The sequence below is a fragment of the Lepisosteus platostomus genome, chromosome 11 (genome assembly GCF_059453375.1).
Source record: "Lepisosteus platostomus isolate fLepPlt1 chromosome 11, fLepPlt1.hap1, whole genome shotgun sequence".
In the NCBI taxonomy this organism is placed as follows: domain Eukaryota; kingdom Metazoa; phylum Chordata; class Actinopteri; order Semionotiformes; family Lepisosteidae; genus Lepisosteus; species Lepisosteus platostomus.
The window spans coordinates 11,510,732-11,522,243 of NC_142621.1; the positions used below are offsets into that span (position 1 = coordinate 11,510,732).

The window sequence follows — 11,512 nt, forward strand, 5'->3', positions numbered from 1 at the left end:
AATGAAAGAGTGAAAAAGATTATCTTTTGTATCTTATATCTATCTTATATTTAGAACATTATTTTTAATTCTTAGAATCAAAAGTTCTAAAGAATGAAGTTGTTTTTTCAGTTGAAGAATCATTACTCATTGGAGTGTAATGCAGTATGTCAAAATGCATTACAGTATATTGATAAATATTGCTATTAAGTACATTAATTGAAGCAATGTTGTTTAATACTTACTTCCAATTTTTGTCTGGTTTCTCATGCTCACATTCTTTTTTTGTTGGTTATTGTATAAGGCAATCACATGGCATGTGTAATTTGTATACGGTTGAAGGTTACTCTCAGTTGCTTTGTGTTCAGCCTTTCCCTCTAAAACTGCAAAATGCGGCAAATGTTAGTACAATGAATCCTTTACAATGAATTTACTTTACAAGCAACTATAGAATAGAATATCCCATTTTCTCTTGTAGCAACATACCTAAATGAAAGATATAGGTAGGTAATACAATTTACACAGTAAGAAAAATACTCATCATACTACACAAATTATTCGCAATGGACAGAATCGCTCACTTTTGAGTGCTTTTTACAGCAAACTGAAAATGTATAATCCCAAAGTTAGAATTACTGCAACAAACTTAATGAACTTGATTTGAATCACACAACGGTGAGTCCTGACAGTGCTGAAGTACCCGTTTAAACATTGACACTCATTAGAATGACCAGAGTTCAAATGTCCACTTCAGTTGCTGAAAAGTATGTGTCTTCCCACAGTAAAAGATTTCTATAAGATAATAATCCTTATTATCAGAGAAATGATGGACCACAAATGTGCACAATTGATTAAATACTTACAAAACTACTTTTGCTGAAACCAATAAAAAACAGGCTTTTGATCAGTTTTATCAACATAACAGTTATATTGTGTCACCAAGTGAGATACTGTAAGTAAAAAATGGCATGAAATAAAAAATTCAAAATCTTACTTGTTTTTTTTTTGTTATATTTACTTACTCTAACCTGTTTTCGATCTTTCACTATCAGGACATGGTAAAAGACAGATTTTCATAATATGTAAGTACCAAACATGGCACTCATTCAGGCTGAAACCTACACTAAATAGTGAATTATTTACTGTATTTTATACAGAATTATTATACTGTATTTTAATACCTCACAAATTATTATTGTAACATTAGCAATTAGCTGCTAAGCACAATTGTCTGAGCATTGTATAATTTTAGCACTTCACATATTGTAATTGAACCAAAGCCACAGGCATTTAATTGACCCAACTGGCTTAATGATCATGATTTCAGGATTCATGGTATTCAGAGAAATAGAAATCCTTATGCGCTGCATCAAAAAAGGACCCTGCCCACGACCCAAAATCATAAAAATCTTCTCTTTACCCATTACAGAGTGCTCACAGAATCATTGTTATAAAAAATATATATATTTGTGACTTTAACTTCTCTTAAAGGTTAAATGTAAAACTATTATGATATTACTATCATTTTATAGTCCATTAAATGTGATAATCCATTAATAAAAGCAAACATACTTCCATAATTTTGATTTGGTTAATTAAGGTTTTTTAAAAACTGTTTCATTAACTAATCTGAAGCCACAAGCAGTATAACCCATTTCCTTTTTACTGTTTACCATTATGTTTTTTTTTATTTATACGAACGGTACAGAGAGAATGTATTGGTGTAAACAGATCATTAAAATGTCTGTAATTATGTTTAGACTTTAACAGTGTTTGAGAAATACACACTGTAGACATTATGATTTAGCAGAGAAAGAGAAAGAACTTACTTGTAAGATTTGTGCTTGGTTGCTTTTTCTTGTTATCATCTCCTAGAACATATTTGTAACAGAATTTATTACTGTTATCACCATAGAAAAAAAGTTTACAGTTTTCTCGAACAATACTGTATGTGGTTAACTAAAGATTGAGGAATACATAGCTAAACAAAGATTAAGGTGGAATAAAATCACACAGAATATTAAAATATTAAGTTTGGTTGTATGGTCTTTGAGGGGACTATTTAACAGTGACCTGGCACTAGGAGCTGTTTAGGCCTCTATTATTTGTAAACAGGCACAGTAGCTGATAATTATTAATTAAAGAGACTTTTGGTGGTGGTTAAATCCCTTTTCTCACATGGGATATAATTAGTAATGTTGGGGATATGAAGTAAAGGACATCAAGTTCAGTTTAATTGTTGGTAGGAGTTTAATTGTGGAGGATGAGGAAGAGGATTTTTTTGAAAACAGGCTCTCAGCAATAAGTCTCCTGCAAACATGTGTCCATTGTGATTTTAATTACTGTATTTTTAGATTCCTCAAGCCTCCCTAGTTAAGAACAGGGCCTGATATGATATATTAAAATGTTACAGTTGTTCTGAATCTGGGGGTGCAAGACACTTTTTTTTAGAATTTTTTAAATACAAAATTAAAATAATTTTAGGATGAAATACTGTATATAGAATATATTTATGATATATAGTATCTTAGATTTTAAGAACCAACTTGCTGTAATGATTTTTGATAAGAGGTGCAAGAACATAGAGACCAAAGGGTTGCAGGCTGCAGTAAAGGTTAACACTGCAGCTAAGGTTAGCAACCAATCACCTAAAATACTGTGTACAACTTTGGTCATTGTATATGATAGGATTATATAATAAAATTATATATGAGACTATTGGGAATGTCATATTCTTCCTATTCTTACAGACTGCATTAACTAAATATTTTTTAGGCTTGAATAGAAAAAAACTATTCAAGTACCCTAATGGTATTAAAAAAGTCATCCCAATGGATATCTGGAGAACTAATAGTGAAATATAGATGAAACTAGAAACTAAGGGCAAGTGCATTTAAAACAAAGGACAGCATGCACTTTTCCTAACAAACGTTTGTGGGGGCGTGGAACAACCTACGCTATCCAAAGCTTTGGCAAACTTCAAGAAACATTGGGAAGAGATACTCAGCCCTTAGCAACCAAACATCTAGATTCCTCTTCCTCCAAGTTGAAGCTTTTCTTGCGTTATACAGTAAATGCAGGTATAAGTACTGTGGACATGTAGTTACAGAAAGTGGATGATCATGTTCTTAAATGTATCACCAGTTATCTTGTTCATGTGGAACTAAGGAAACTGAACATTCACTTTATACTTAGTAATGGCAAGAAAAATGTAATTATAGCTACAGTACAGAAACAATATCAAAACATAAAAAAATTATGTCTTAGTATCAGAGGTTTTAGTATTATTCAATGAGTTATTTTAAAGTAAAATGTATACTTACGTGAACAAAAATAAAAACATTGAAATTCAACAGAATTGCACTGTTTTTCTGTTTTAATTTCCCACACAAGGTCGATTGATTTTTCTTCTGCGGTTAGGTTCAGCGTCATATTAATATCTAGGAACCAAGAATATGCATGAGTACAACAGAGCAGATGGTTCAATTTTATTTTAATACACATTTACAGTATTTATATTTACTATACAATGTCTGTGTGTGCAAAACGTTGAAAGCTTACTTAAAGTACTTCTTTAAAATGATAAGGATTTTGTAAGGGGTCTCCCATGAGACTTAACAGGTAAAGACATTCACTGAGTGCAGACTGAATTCTGTGATCACAGGTTCGTGACCAATTCCCAATTCAAGTTGACTGTGACTGGGATTCCAAAAGTAGGAGGTGGGGTGCAAAATTGGCTGAGCACCCCCAAGGGTACAGTTTGATTAATTGGATGGGGCTCTTTCAGTGGTACAGTGACCTCCTGGTGTTTGCAGGCATGTGGTGCTGTTGGCTTTCATCTAAGCTGCACTGAACCTCCAGTGTATTAAAATACAAGTGGCTTGAAGTTGGGCTGGTTGGAGGAGTCTGCCTTGAAATCTTTTTCTCTTGTGTTGAATTGTTCATTGGTGTAGGTTGAGACGAGAAAAAAAACACACAGATTTGGCTATTCCAAATTAGGTAGTGTAATAAAAATTTGTTGGTTATTATATTTTTTTATGTATTATAGCAGAAAAGGGTGAATATACGTGTACTTACCACAGTCAGTAGTTATATCTGTCGTTTTTCTTGTGCTGATGTTTTTGTATTTTGCGTTTGCCTCGCATGTGTAGGTCTTATATGGTGTTAGTTTTTCAAAAATGTGTTTGGATTCATTCTCTGTACAAAACAGATAAAATCATATTCAGTCTTTAAACACAAGAAGTGTAGCTCAGGAAGTATTTTATATAAAGTGAGCAGATAAAAATTAAATAATGATTTAAATAAATGAAGCATGAAACAGAGATTAAATTGTATGCCTCAGTTGCAGATTATACAGAAATAGCTCCTAATGTCAGAATTCCCTACTTGAATCATCATTCAAAAATGAAAATTAAGAGTACGTGCTACAACTACAAGCTAAGACTTTTTCTAAAAAATGGTTCTGGGAGTTTGAAACAAGTTACCCACACACGCTGTCTAAGATGATACCATCCTTTCAGGGAAAATGGTGGATGAGATCCTTGAAATAATTAACTAGCAGCCAGTCTAGATGGGAAAAATGGCCTCTCCTTATTTGTGGATTTTTTCTTTGTGTTTTCATAAGCGTTAAAAGAAAATATGTACTCACTTGTATTATTTATTCCACCACAAGTATATTCAAACGACAAGCCTGCACAATTTTGCGTCACCTTTTTCCATTCAAGAGTGATGGTTGTGCCATTCTGCTCCGATTGTAACTGAAATGTGTCCAAATCTGGGACAAAATAAATAATATAAACCTTTCAACTTCTGCATTCCTTGCATGAATCAGAAACAAGGCGAGCCTAAAGAGATTTCATTCTTTTACAGTCTTAACTTCATTTGTTCCAAATCATATCAATATTTTACTTGAAGAATCATGCTGTTTATAAACTATCACAATTTTAAAATAAAACCATTCTTTCCTATAGGAAAGACTGTAGTGCAAAGCTCTATACACTATACTTGTAACATACTGTACCTGGATTCACATTAATTGTTATTGTGCGGTTTTTATTTCCTGATGTGACACTACAGTTATAATCTTCACATTCGTTCAATGTAGATAAAAAGACACAGTTTCTCTCAAATGAATTATTTTTATTTTGACAGTTTATTTTTAGATTGTCTGATGAGTTGTTTCTGCAGAGGTAGGATGTTTTGTTGACATCTATGGATAATCCATCTGTTAAATCTGAAAAGAAAAGAAAAATCTTATTTTTTATAAACATTTTTCATTTAAAAAAAACAGTATAATGGCGTTTACGGTATATGCAGTAAGGTTTCCAGGTTTCCAGTTAAAAGGAGGAACTTTCCACTCTTACTGTAACTACATTCTGTAAAGACAACTTAAGTGAATCATTAGATGGTAAGGAGTTTTTGAGTCTAATTTACAATGCCAAGATATTCCATCAGTAACATTCCAGTCCCTATCTTGAACAGGAACAACATCCAAGGGTTTGTATAGAGCCTCTAACAGATAATAACAGCATGTAAAAATGAATACAATTGAATACTAAGATACCTAAAGTGTTTGCCTAGAGGCCCACGTCAGTCAGTTTTCTAAATATCTTAATTATCTTCTTTTTTAAAGAAGAAGGCTCCACGGACGAAACGTTGTGTTCTCTTTCTTCTTTTTTTTCAGCATGGAATAAACCTTTTACTTGTTCTTTTGCAGCCTACGCATGCTGACGCAGCTACCCACCTGAACTTCTTTTTTAATTGTTCAATTCAATTCAATTTATTTTTATATAGCGCCTTTTACAACAAGGTTGCCCCAAGGCACTTAACAAAGCTGTGTGACAATACATGACATTACAATACAGAAGACAACAGAGGAGAGATTATTTTATTGTCTATAAAATATATATGGAAATGTTGAACACAGAAAATGTTAAGTGTGTTTTGAAGGAAATAGAAATTATAAACCTATTGCTTAATAGCAGTGGTATTATAAACCTTTTGCTAAAACCTCCATCAGATACAATGTCTTTACACATTTATTTAATTATCTATAAAAACATGCAGATCTAATGATTTTTGCTTCATACTGTACAGTATGATATAGAATATAAAATTAAATCCATATTATATAACTTAAAAATTGTTTTTAAGACTATACAATAGTTCTATAAAATGCCAATATTTTCATTACAATACAGTAAAAAAACAGAATGCAAACTGAACCCTTTGCTTCAACACAATAATCAGTTAGAGACTAAGCTTTATCATTGGTCTCCTGTGATTGGGTACAGAATGATCATTGATGAGGCTGGGTGGATTATAATCAGCTGAGATGGTTCTCTGAGATGTTGCTTTTGATACAAACATGTTTCCTGGGATCTGCAGGACAACTGCAAGCTTTCAGTTAGATTACAGACATGCCACTCCTCTAGGTAGCACTAACATTTCCTGGGAGGCACTGTGGAGTTTGTAAATTACCAAACCATTATCTGGGCATGTCATTGGAATATATCCACAAGTATAGGGTATGCATGGTACAGGGTTTGTAGCCATACATCTGAGTTGGTCATTCTAAATTGTAAGGGTATAAAATAGAAAATAATTGGCAATTCCAAATTTAAAAATAAATTTCCTGTCAGAATTAATATTCCTAGCTTTAAACCTGTAAATTCTACTTTGCAAAAATTCTTAGTGCGGTTTATTTGATAGTAAAAATAATAATCCATTTTCAATAGTTAAGGACAGAGACAACATACAAAAATGATACAGTGGGCTTTGATTAGTTTTTAGACAGACATGTCATGATATCATACAAAGTAAATATGAGAGGCATAGATTATAATGAAAGCAGAAAGACGTATATTTTGATTATGATCGAAAAAATAAAAGATTGGACTTACTGATTCTTTTGCAGTCAAGGTATGTTGAATTCTTACACACAAGAATTTCCAAGTTATCTGAGAAGATTACAATAAATTATCAGTTTTATAAGACTTTAGTTTCGTAAGCAGTTTACATTCAATATCACCATTAAATATATGATACAAAAATTAATTAGGTATAAGAGTTTCCCTGGAACTGTGGAAATTGTCTTCCCAAACTCTTTTTTTCTGCCTCATAATGTGTGTGAAATCACAGGATGCATATTATTTTATTTAAGTGAATATACCACTCACTACAGTGCCTATTCAGTCACTCAACTCGTATTGTACAATATATAAATGAATAAATACTGTTTATGAACATCTATATAAGCAACTATTCAAAACTGTTCTTTCCAATTAAAAGGGCCTTTCTGTCATATGGATGATTCCTGGGTTTCAACAGAAAACTTATCATTCGAAGTGCAAATTAATTGAATGCTACGTTTGTCAGGAAGACAAACTGTGATAAACATGAAGGTAGCAGTTACTCTGAGAAATTCTGGGAAAAAGAAACCCCAACCTGCAGGAGAGGGGGTGGGGGAAGTAGTTGAGTTAGAAACAAGAGTCTGTGCTGTCGTGATGACAGTGACTGTAGGTGAGGAAGATGAGACTGTGGTGCTGATGTTGGAACTAGTCCCTCCTGAAAATCGACCAGAATAATTGGTTAACTCAGTTAGTTAGTGAAATAAGCAATGCATGCATTTTGTATTTTTAAACATACTGTACTTTAAATGAGATTTTCACATTGATATTAACATAACTGCAGATATTCTAGGATTAATAAAATATTTTTATGTAAGTCGGGGCCATTTTGTCCTCAAAATTGTGTATACTTATATAAATATAAAAGACATAAAATATCACTTATTTGATATTGTAGTTTTAATTTTTAGAGATGAGTTTGTAATATAATACATTTCACATCAAAAGAACATAAAATGTCAGTTTTTATTACAGGAAACTTAAACTTATATTATAAGATAATATACGTTGTCTTCAAATATGATATCATTTATTCAATGTTGTATTTTTCATTTTTTCAGAGGTGAGTCAGTCTAGAATTAATAAATGCTACAAAAAAGAACAGAATAGGCTGGTTTTTAATTTTAGGAAACTCAAACCCATAGATATGTACAATTCTAGTAGATCCGGTCTAGTAGAACATGGTAGGCCCATAAATCAGAAATTCCCTGTGCTTAAAAGAACAGAGCAGCAAAAGAGGACTGATATTCCATGTAGCCAAGCTACAGTACTTCATCAAAAAAAATGAATTCATGAAATATAAGCCATGGTAAAACTGTTTTTCTCTTTCCAGTCTCATATGTATGATACATCTTAGCTAGTTCTGCTCACCAAGAGATCTCCAATATAATCGTATTACAAATTTTGAGGATGGGGATGCTGAATTTTTAGATTTTCAAGAACATAAGAAGATTCTGAGGGAAAAGAAACCCCCAACCTGCAGATGTAGGGGTGGGGGGTGTAGTTGAGTTAGAAACACTAGACTGTGCTGTCAAGGTGACAGTGCTTGGAGGTGAGGAAGATGAGACTGTGCTTGTGAGGTCAGAACTCCCTGAGAGGGTGCTTGCGGATGAGATGCTGGACGTGGAATCAATTCTTCCTGAAAATTGACCAGAAGAGGTAGTTAACTTGGTTAATGACTTCAATTAGCAATTCATGCATTTTACATTTTGAAATCTATTCCTTAATTTAGATGTACAGTACCATATTATCATATACTGCAGGTATTTTAAGATAAATAAGACATTTATTACTTAGGTCAAGGAAATATTTATTGTATCCAAATTCTGATATTATTTATATAGTGATAAATATGATACCATTTCTTTGATATTGTAGTTTTCATTTTTCAGAGGTGAGTCAGTCTGAATCAATCAACTTTACAAAAAAAGGCCAGATTTTAATAACAGGACATTCAAACCTATTTGATATTGCAAAACGTAGTAAATCTGGTCTGGTAGGACTTGGAAGAACGATAACATTGTAACTTGTTGAATGAACAAAGTAGCAAGAGAGGGACTGATATTTCATGTAGCCAAGCTACTCTGCTGAACTCATGATACATTAAATATGGTTTAAACTGTATTTCTTTTCCTGGTCTAATTTGTAGGATACATCTTAGCTATTGCTGCTCACCAAGGGATCTCCTGTATAATCTTGTTAGAAGTTGTGAGGAAGGGAATGGTGCATTTTTTGCGCACAAAAGAACTCTCTGAAAATTGTTTTAAATTAAACTGGAAATTTGCAAAATAATACAACCCCCAACCTGTAAGAGTAGGGTTGTGGGGTGTAGTTGAGTCAGAGACATTAGACTGTGCTGTTGAGGTGACAGTGTGTGCAGGTAAGGAAGATGAGACTGTGCTTGGGAGGTCAGAACTTCCTGGGAAGGTGCTTGTGGGTGAGACGTTGAAGTGAGAAGTTGCCCCTGAAAATTGACCAGAACAACATTAGATAAATATAAAAGAAATAATAACAATATGTATATACAGTACATACTGTAAATAACTCTGTTATTGAAGGATTGACACAACAAGTAAGAAAGTATTTTCAAAGCGTTCTGGAAATAAACATAATGAAAATTCACCCTGATAGTATGCTCAAGTGTTTCCATGTGAGTTTAAGTCAGAGAAAGAAGGTCTGTCAACAACAACAACAACAACAGAAAACAATAATATAATAATACTGTATAACAATTTATTGAGACCATTTAAAGAAAATCCAAAGCCCTGTACAATAGCAGACTTATATTATACAACTCAACAGTTGCAAATTATTGAATGGATTGAATCAATGCATGTAGAAATGCGCACTATACCCATGCAACAGATCCTTAAAGTAATCTGGAACTAGATCATTTACTGCTAATTATTTTTAGTACATAACCTGTAGAACCTCTAATTTTCACAGGGAGGCCCTGCAATTTACAGGAGATGGTAGTCACAGTTCACCCCAGATATATATTCATAACCTCCCGAAGAAATAAGAACAAAAACATCATATAGATGAATGAATTAAAGGTTAAATAATGTGTCTCACTTACAAAAATCTAATAATGTAATCATATTAATGTAATGTAATCAACTATTGCACAGAGCAAAGACATGTTTGTTCTAATTAATTGAATTCAGGAAAACAGAAGGGCCACATTTATTCAGACATAATATAAGCACTGATTTACATAAAACCCAGCAAAATAAATCTACAGTAACGTAGTGAGTTCAATGGAAGCCTCCAAAACAATATACAGGAGTATAAAACATACTAAACCAATATACTGGAGTATAAAAGGAGGTAATACATAGAAAATATTCAGGAGCTGCATGCATCATCATGTTTAAGGACAAAGATACATACCTTGGAAGACTTTATAAAATTCTAAAATTTCCCTTTGCTAAACACAATTGTGACATGTTTTTAAAACAATATTTGATGCACTGGCTAAAAGTAATCAATAGAAAAGTAAAAAGAGATTATTATAGTTATGAATGAATAAGTCTAATGCCTGAATGAAAGCTTTACATCTTTGTAAAACATTTATCAAAGGGGGCTTAAAACCTACCAAAGGAATTACACATTATGATTGTACCTCTACAAGATCAGCATAACCATGCTTTTTAAAGGAACAAGTAATAGGTTTATTCCGTGCTGAAAAGAGAAGAAAGAGAACACAATAGTGTTGACACCTGAAGACAACGGCCAAAACGTTGTGTTTTCTTTCTTCTCTTTTCAGTATGGAATAAACCTACTTGTTCCTTTGCAGCCTACTGTATGCATGCTGACGCAGCTACCCACCTGAACTACATTTTTTTTAATGTATTCATAAAAAAGGTATTAACATTATTTCATTTTTCCTATTGTATTAACTTCACATTTTTAATGTGAATGATACATGCAATGTGCCGCTATAATAAAGAGTTTAGAAAATGAATTCCTCTACAGTGCACCAGCTATAATATTGTCCAAAGGTTATAGATTAACTTTTTGAAGAACTTTACATTAGCTTTTTACAACGCCACAGTACTCATTACCTTGTGAATATGTACAAGTGCTTTAGAACATACTTTACAGAAGCTTCTGTGGTGTTTTACTGATGATGACTGGAAGTAGCATTGCGGATGTGAGTGGATATGAGGCTGTGATTCCTGCTCTATGTAAATAATAAGCTAATGAGCTCATAACTTTATCCATATTAAAATGTAAAACGATTTTTAAAATGTTCTGAAAGATGGATACAAAACTAAATTATGATAATTCAATGGAAAGGGTTTTATGAAGAAGATGTTATAAAATAAAAGTTTACCTGCAGGCATAAGGGAGGTTGCATTGTGTGTTTGATTTGAAGTGGAGATTGTAGGATTGACTGTTTTTGATGTTTCTGTAAATTAGAAGCATTGCATTTAATACCAGAAAGAGCTCAAAGGAAACACTTTACTTGGTAATATTTAACCTTGAAAACTATAAATCAACAGGGGGAAAGATTACTTAGATAAGAGATAATAATAAATGCAATTATATTCATATTAATACAGTATGTAAGAAAATTAGTAAGTGTGGCCCCTCCAAGTCACTTTATATGAAAGTGGCAG

General features: G+C 32.6%; 1 protein-coding gene across 7 annotated transcripts in view; it reads right to left on the minus strand.

Annotated features, from left to right (window-relative positions):
* Positions 1 to 11,512, minus strand: part of ptprc (protein tyrosine phosphatase receptor type C) — a 46,631-nt gene that overhangs the window by 18,344 nt on the left and 16,775 nt on the right. For 2 of the 7 annotated variants that reach the window (XM_088598419.1, XM_088598418.1), the window contains exons 4-14: positions 11,227 to 11,301; positions 9,193 to 9,351; positions 8,365 to 8,526; positions 7,426 to 7,545; positions 6,882 to 6,938; positions 5,000 to 5,212; positions 4,628 to 4,753; positions 4,057 to 4,176; positions 3,303 to 3,419; positions 1,809 to 1,850; positions 225 to 362 (exon numbers count right to left, since the gene is read on the minus strand). In XM_088598419.1, coding sequence (XP_088454545.1) covers positions 225 to 362; positions 1,809 to 1,850; positions 3,303 to 3,419; positions 4,057 to 4,176; positions 4,628 to 4,753; positions 5,000 to 5,212; positions 6,882 to 6,938; positions 7,426 to 7,545; positions 8,365 to 8,526; positions 9,193 to 9,351; positions 11,227 to 11,301 — 1,329 coding nt within the window. The remainder of the gene's footprint in view (positions 1 to 224; positions 363 to 1,808; positions 1,851 to 3,302; positions 3,420 to 4,056; positions 4,177 to 4,627; positions 4,754 to 4,999; positions 5,213 to 6,881; positions 6,939 to 7,425; positions 7,546 to 8,364; positions 8,527 to 9,192; positions 9,352 to 11,226; positions 11,302 to 11,512) is intronic. The other 5 variants (XM_088598420.1, XM_088598421.1, XM_088598422.1 and 2 more) reach the window with 5 other exon arrangements.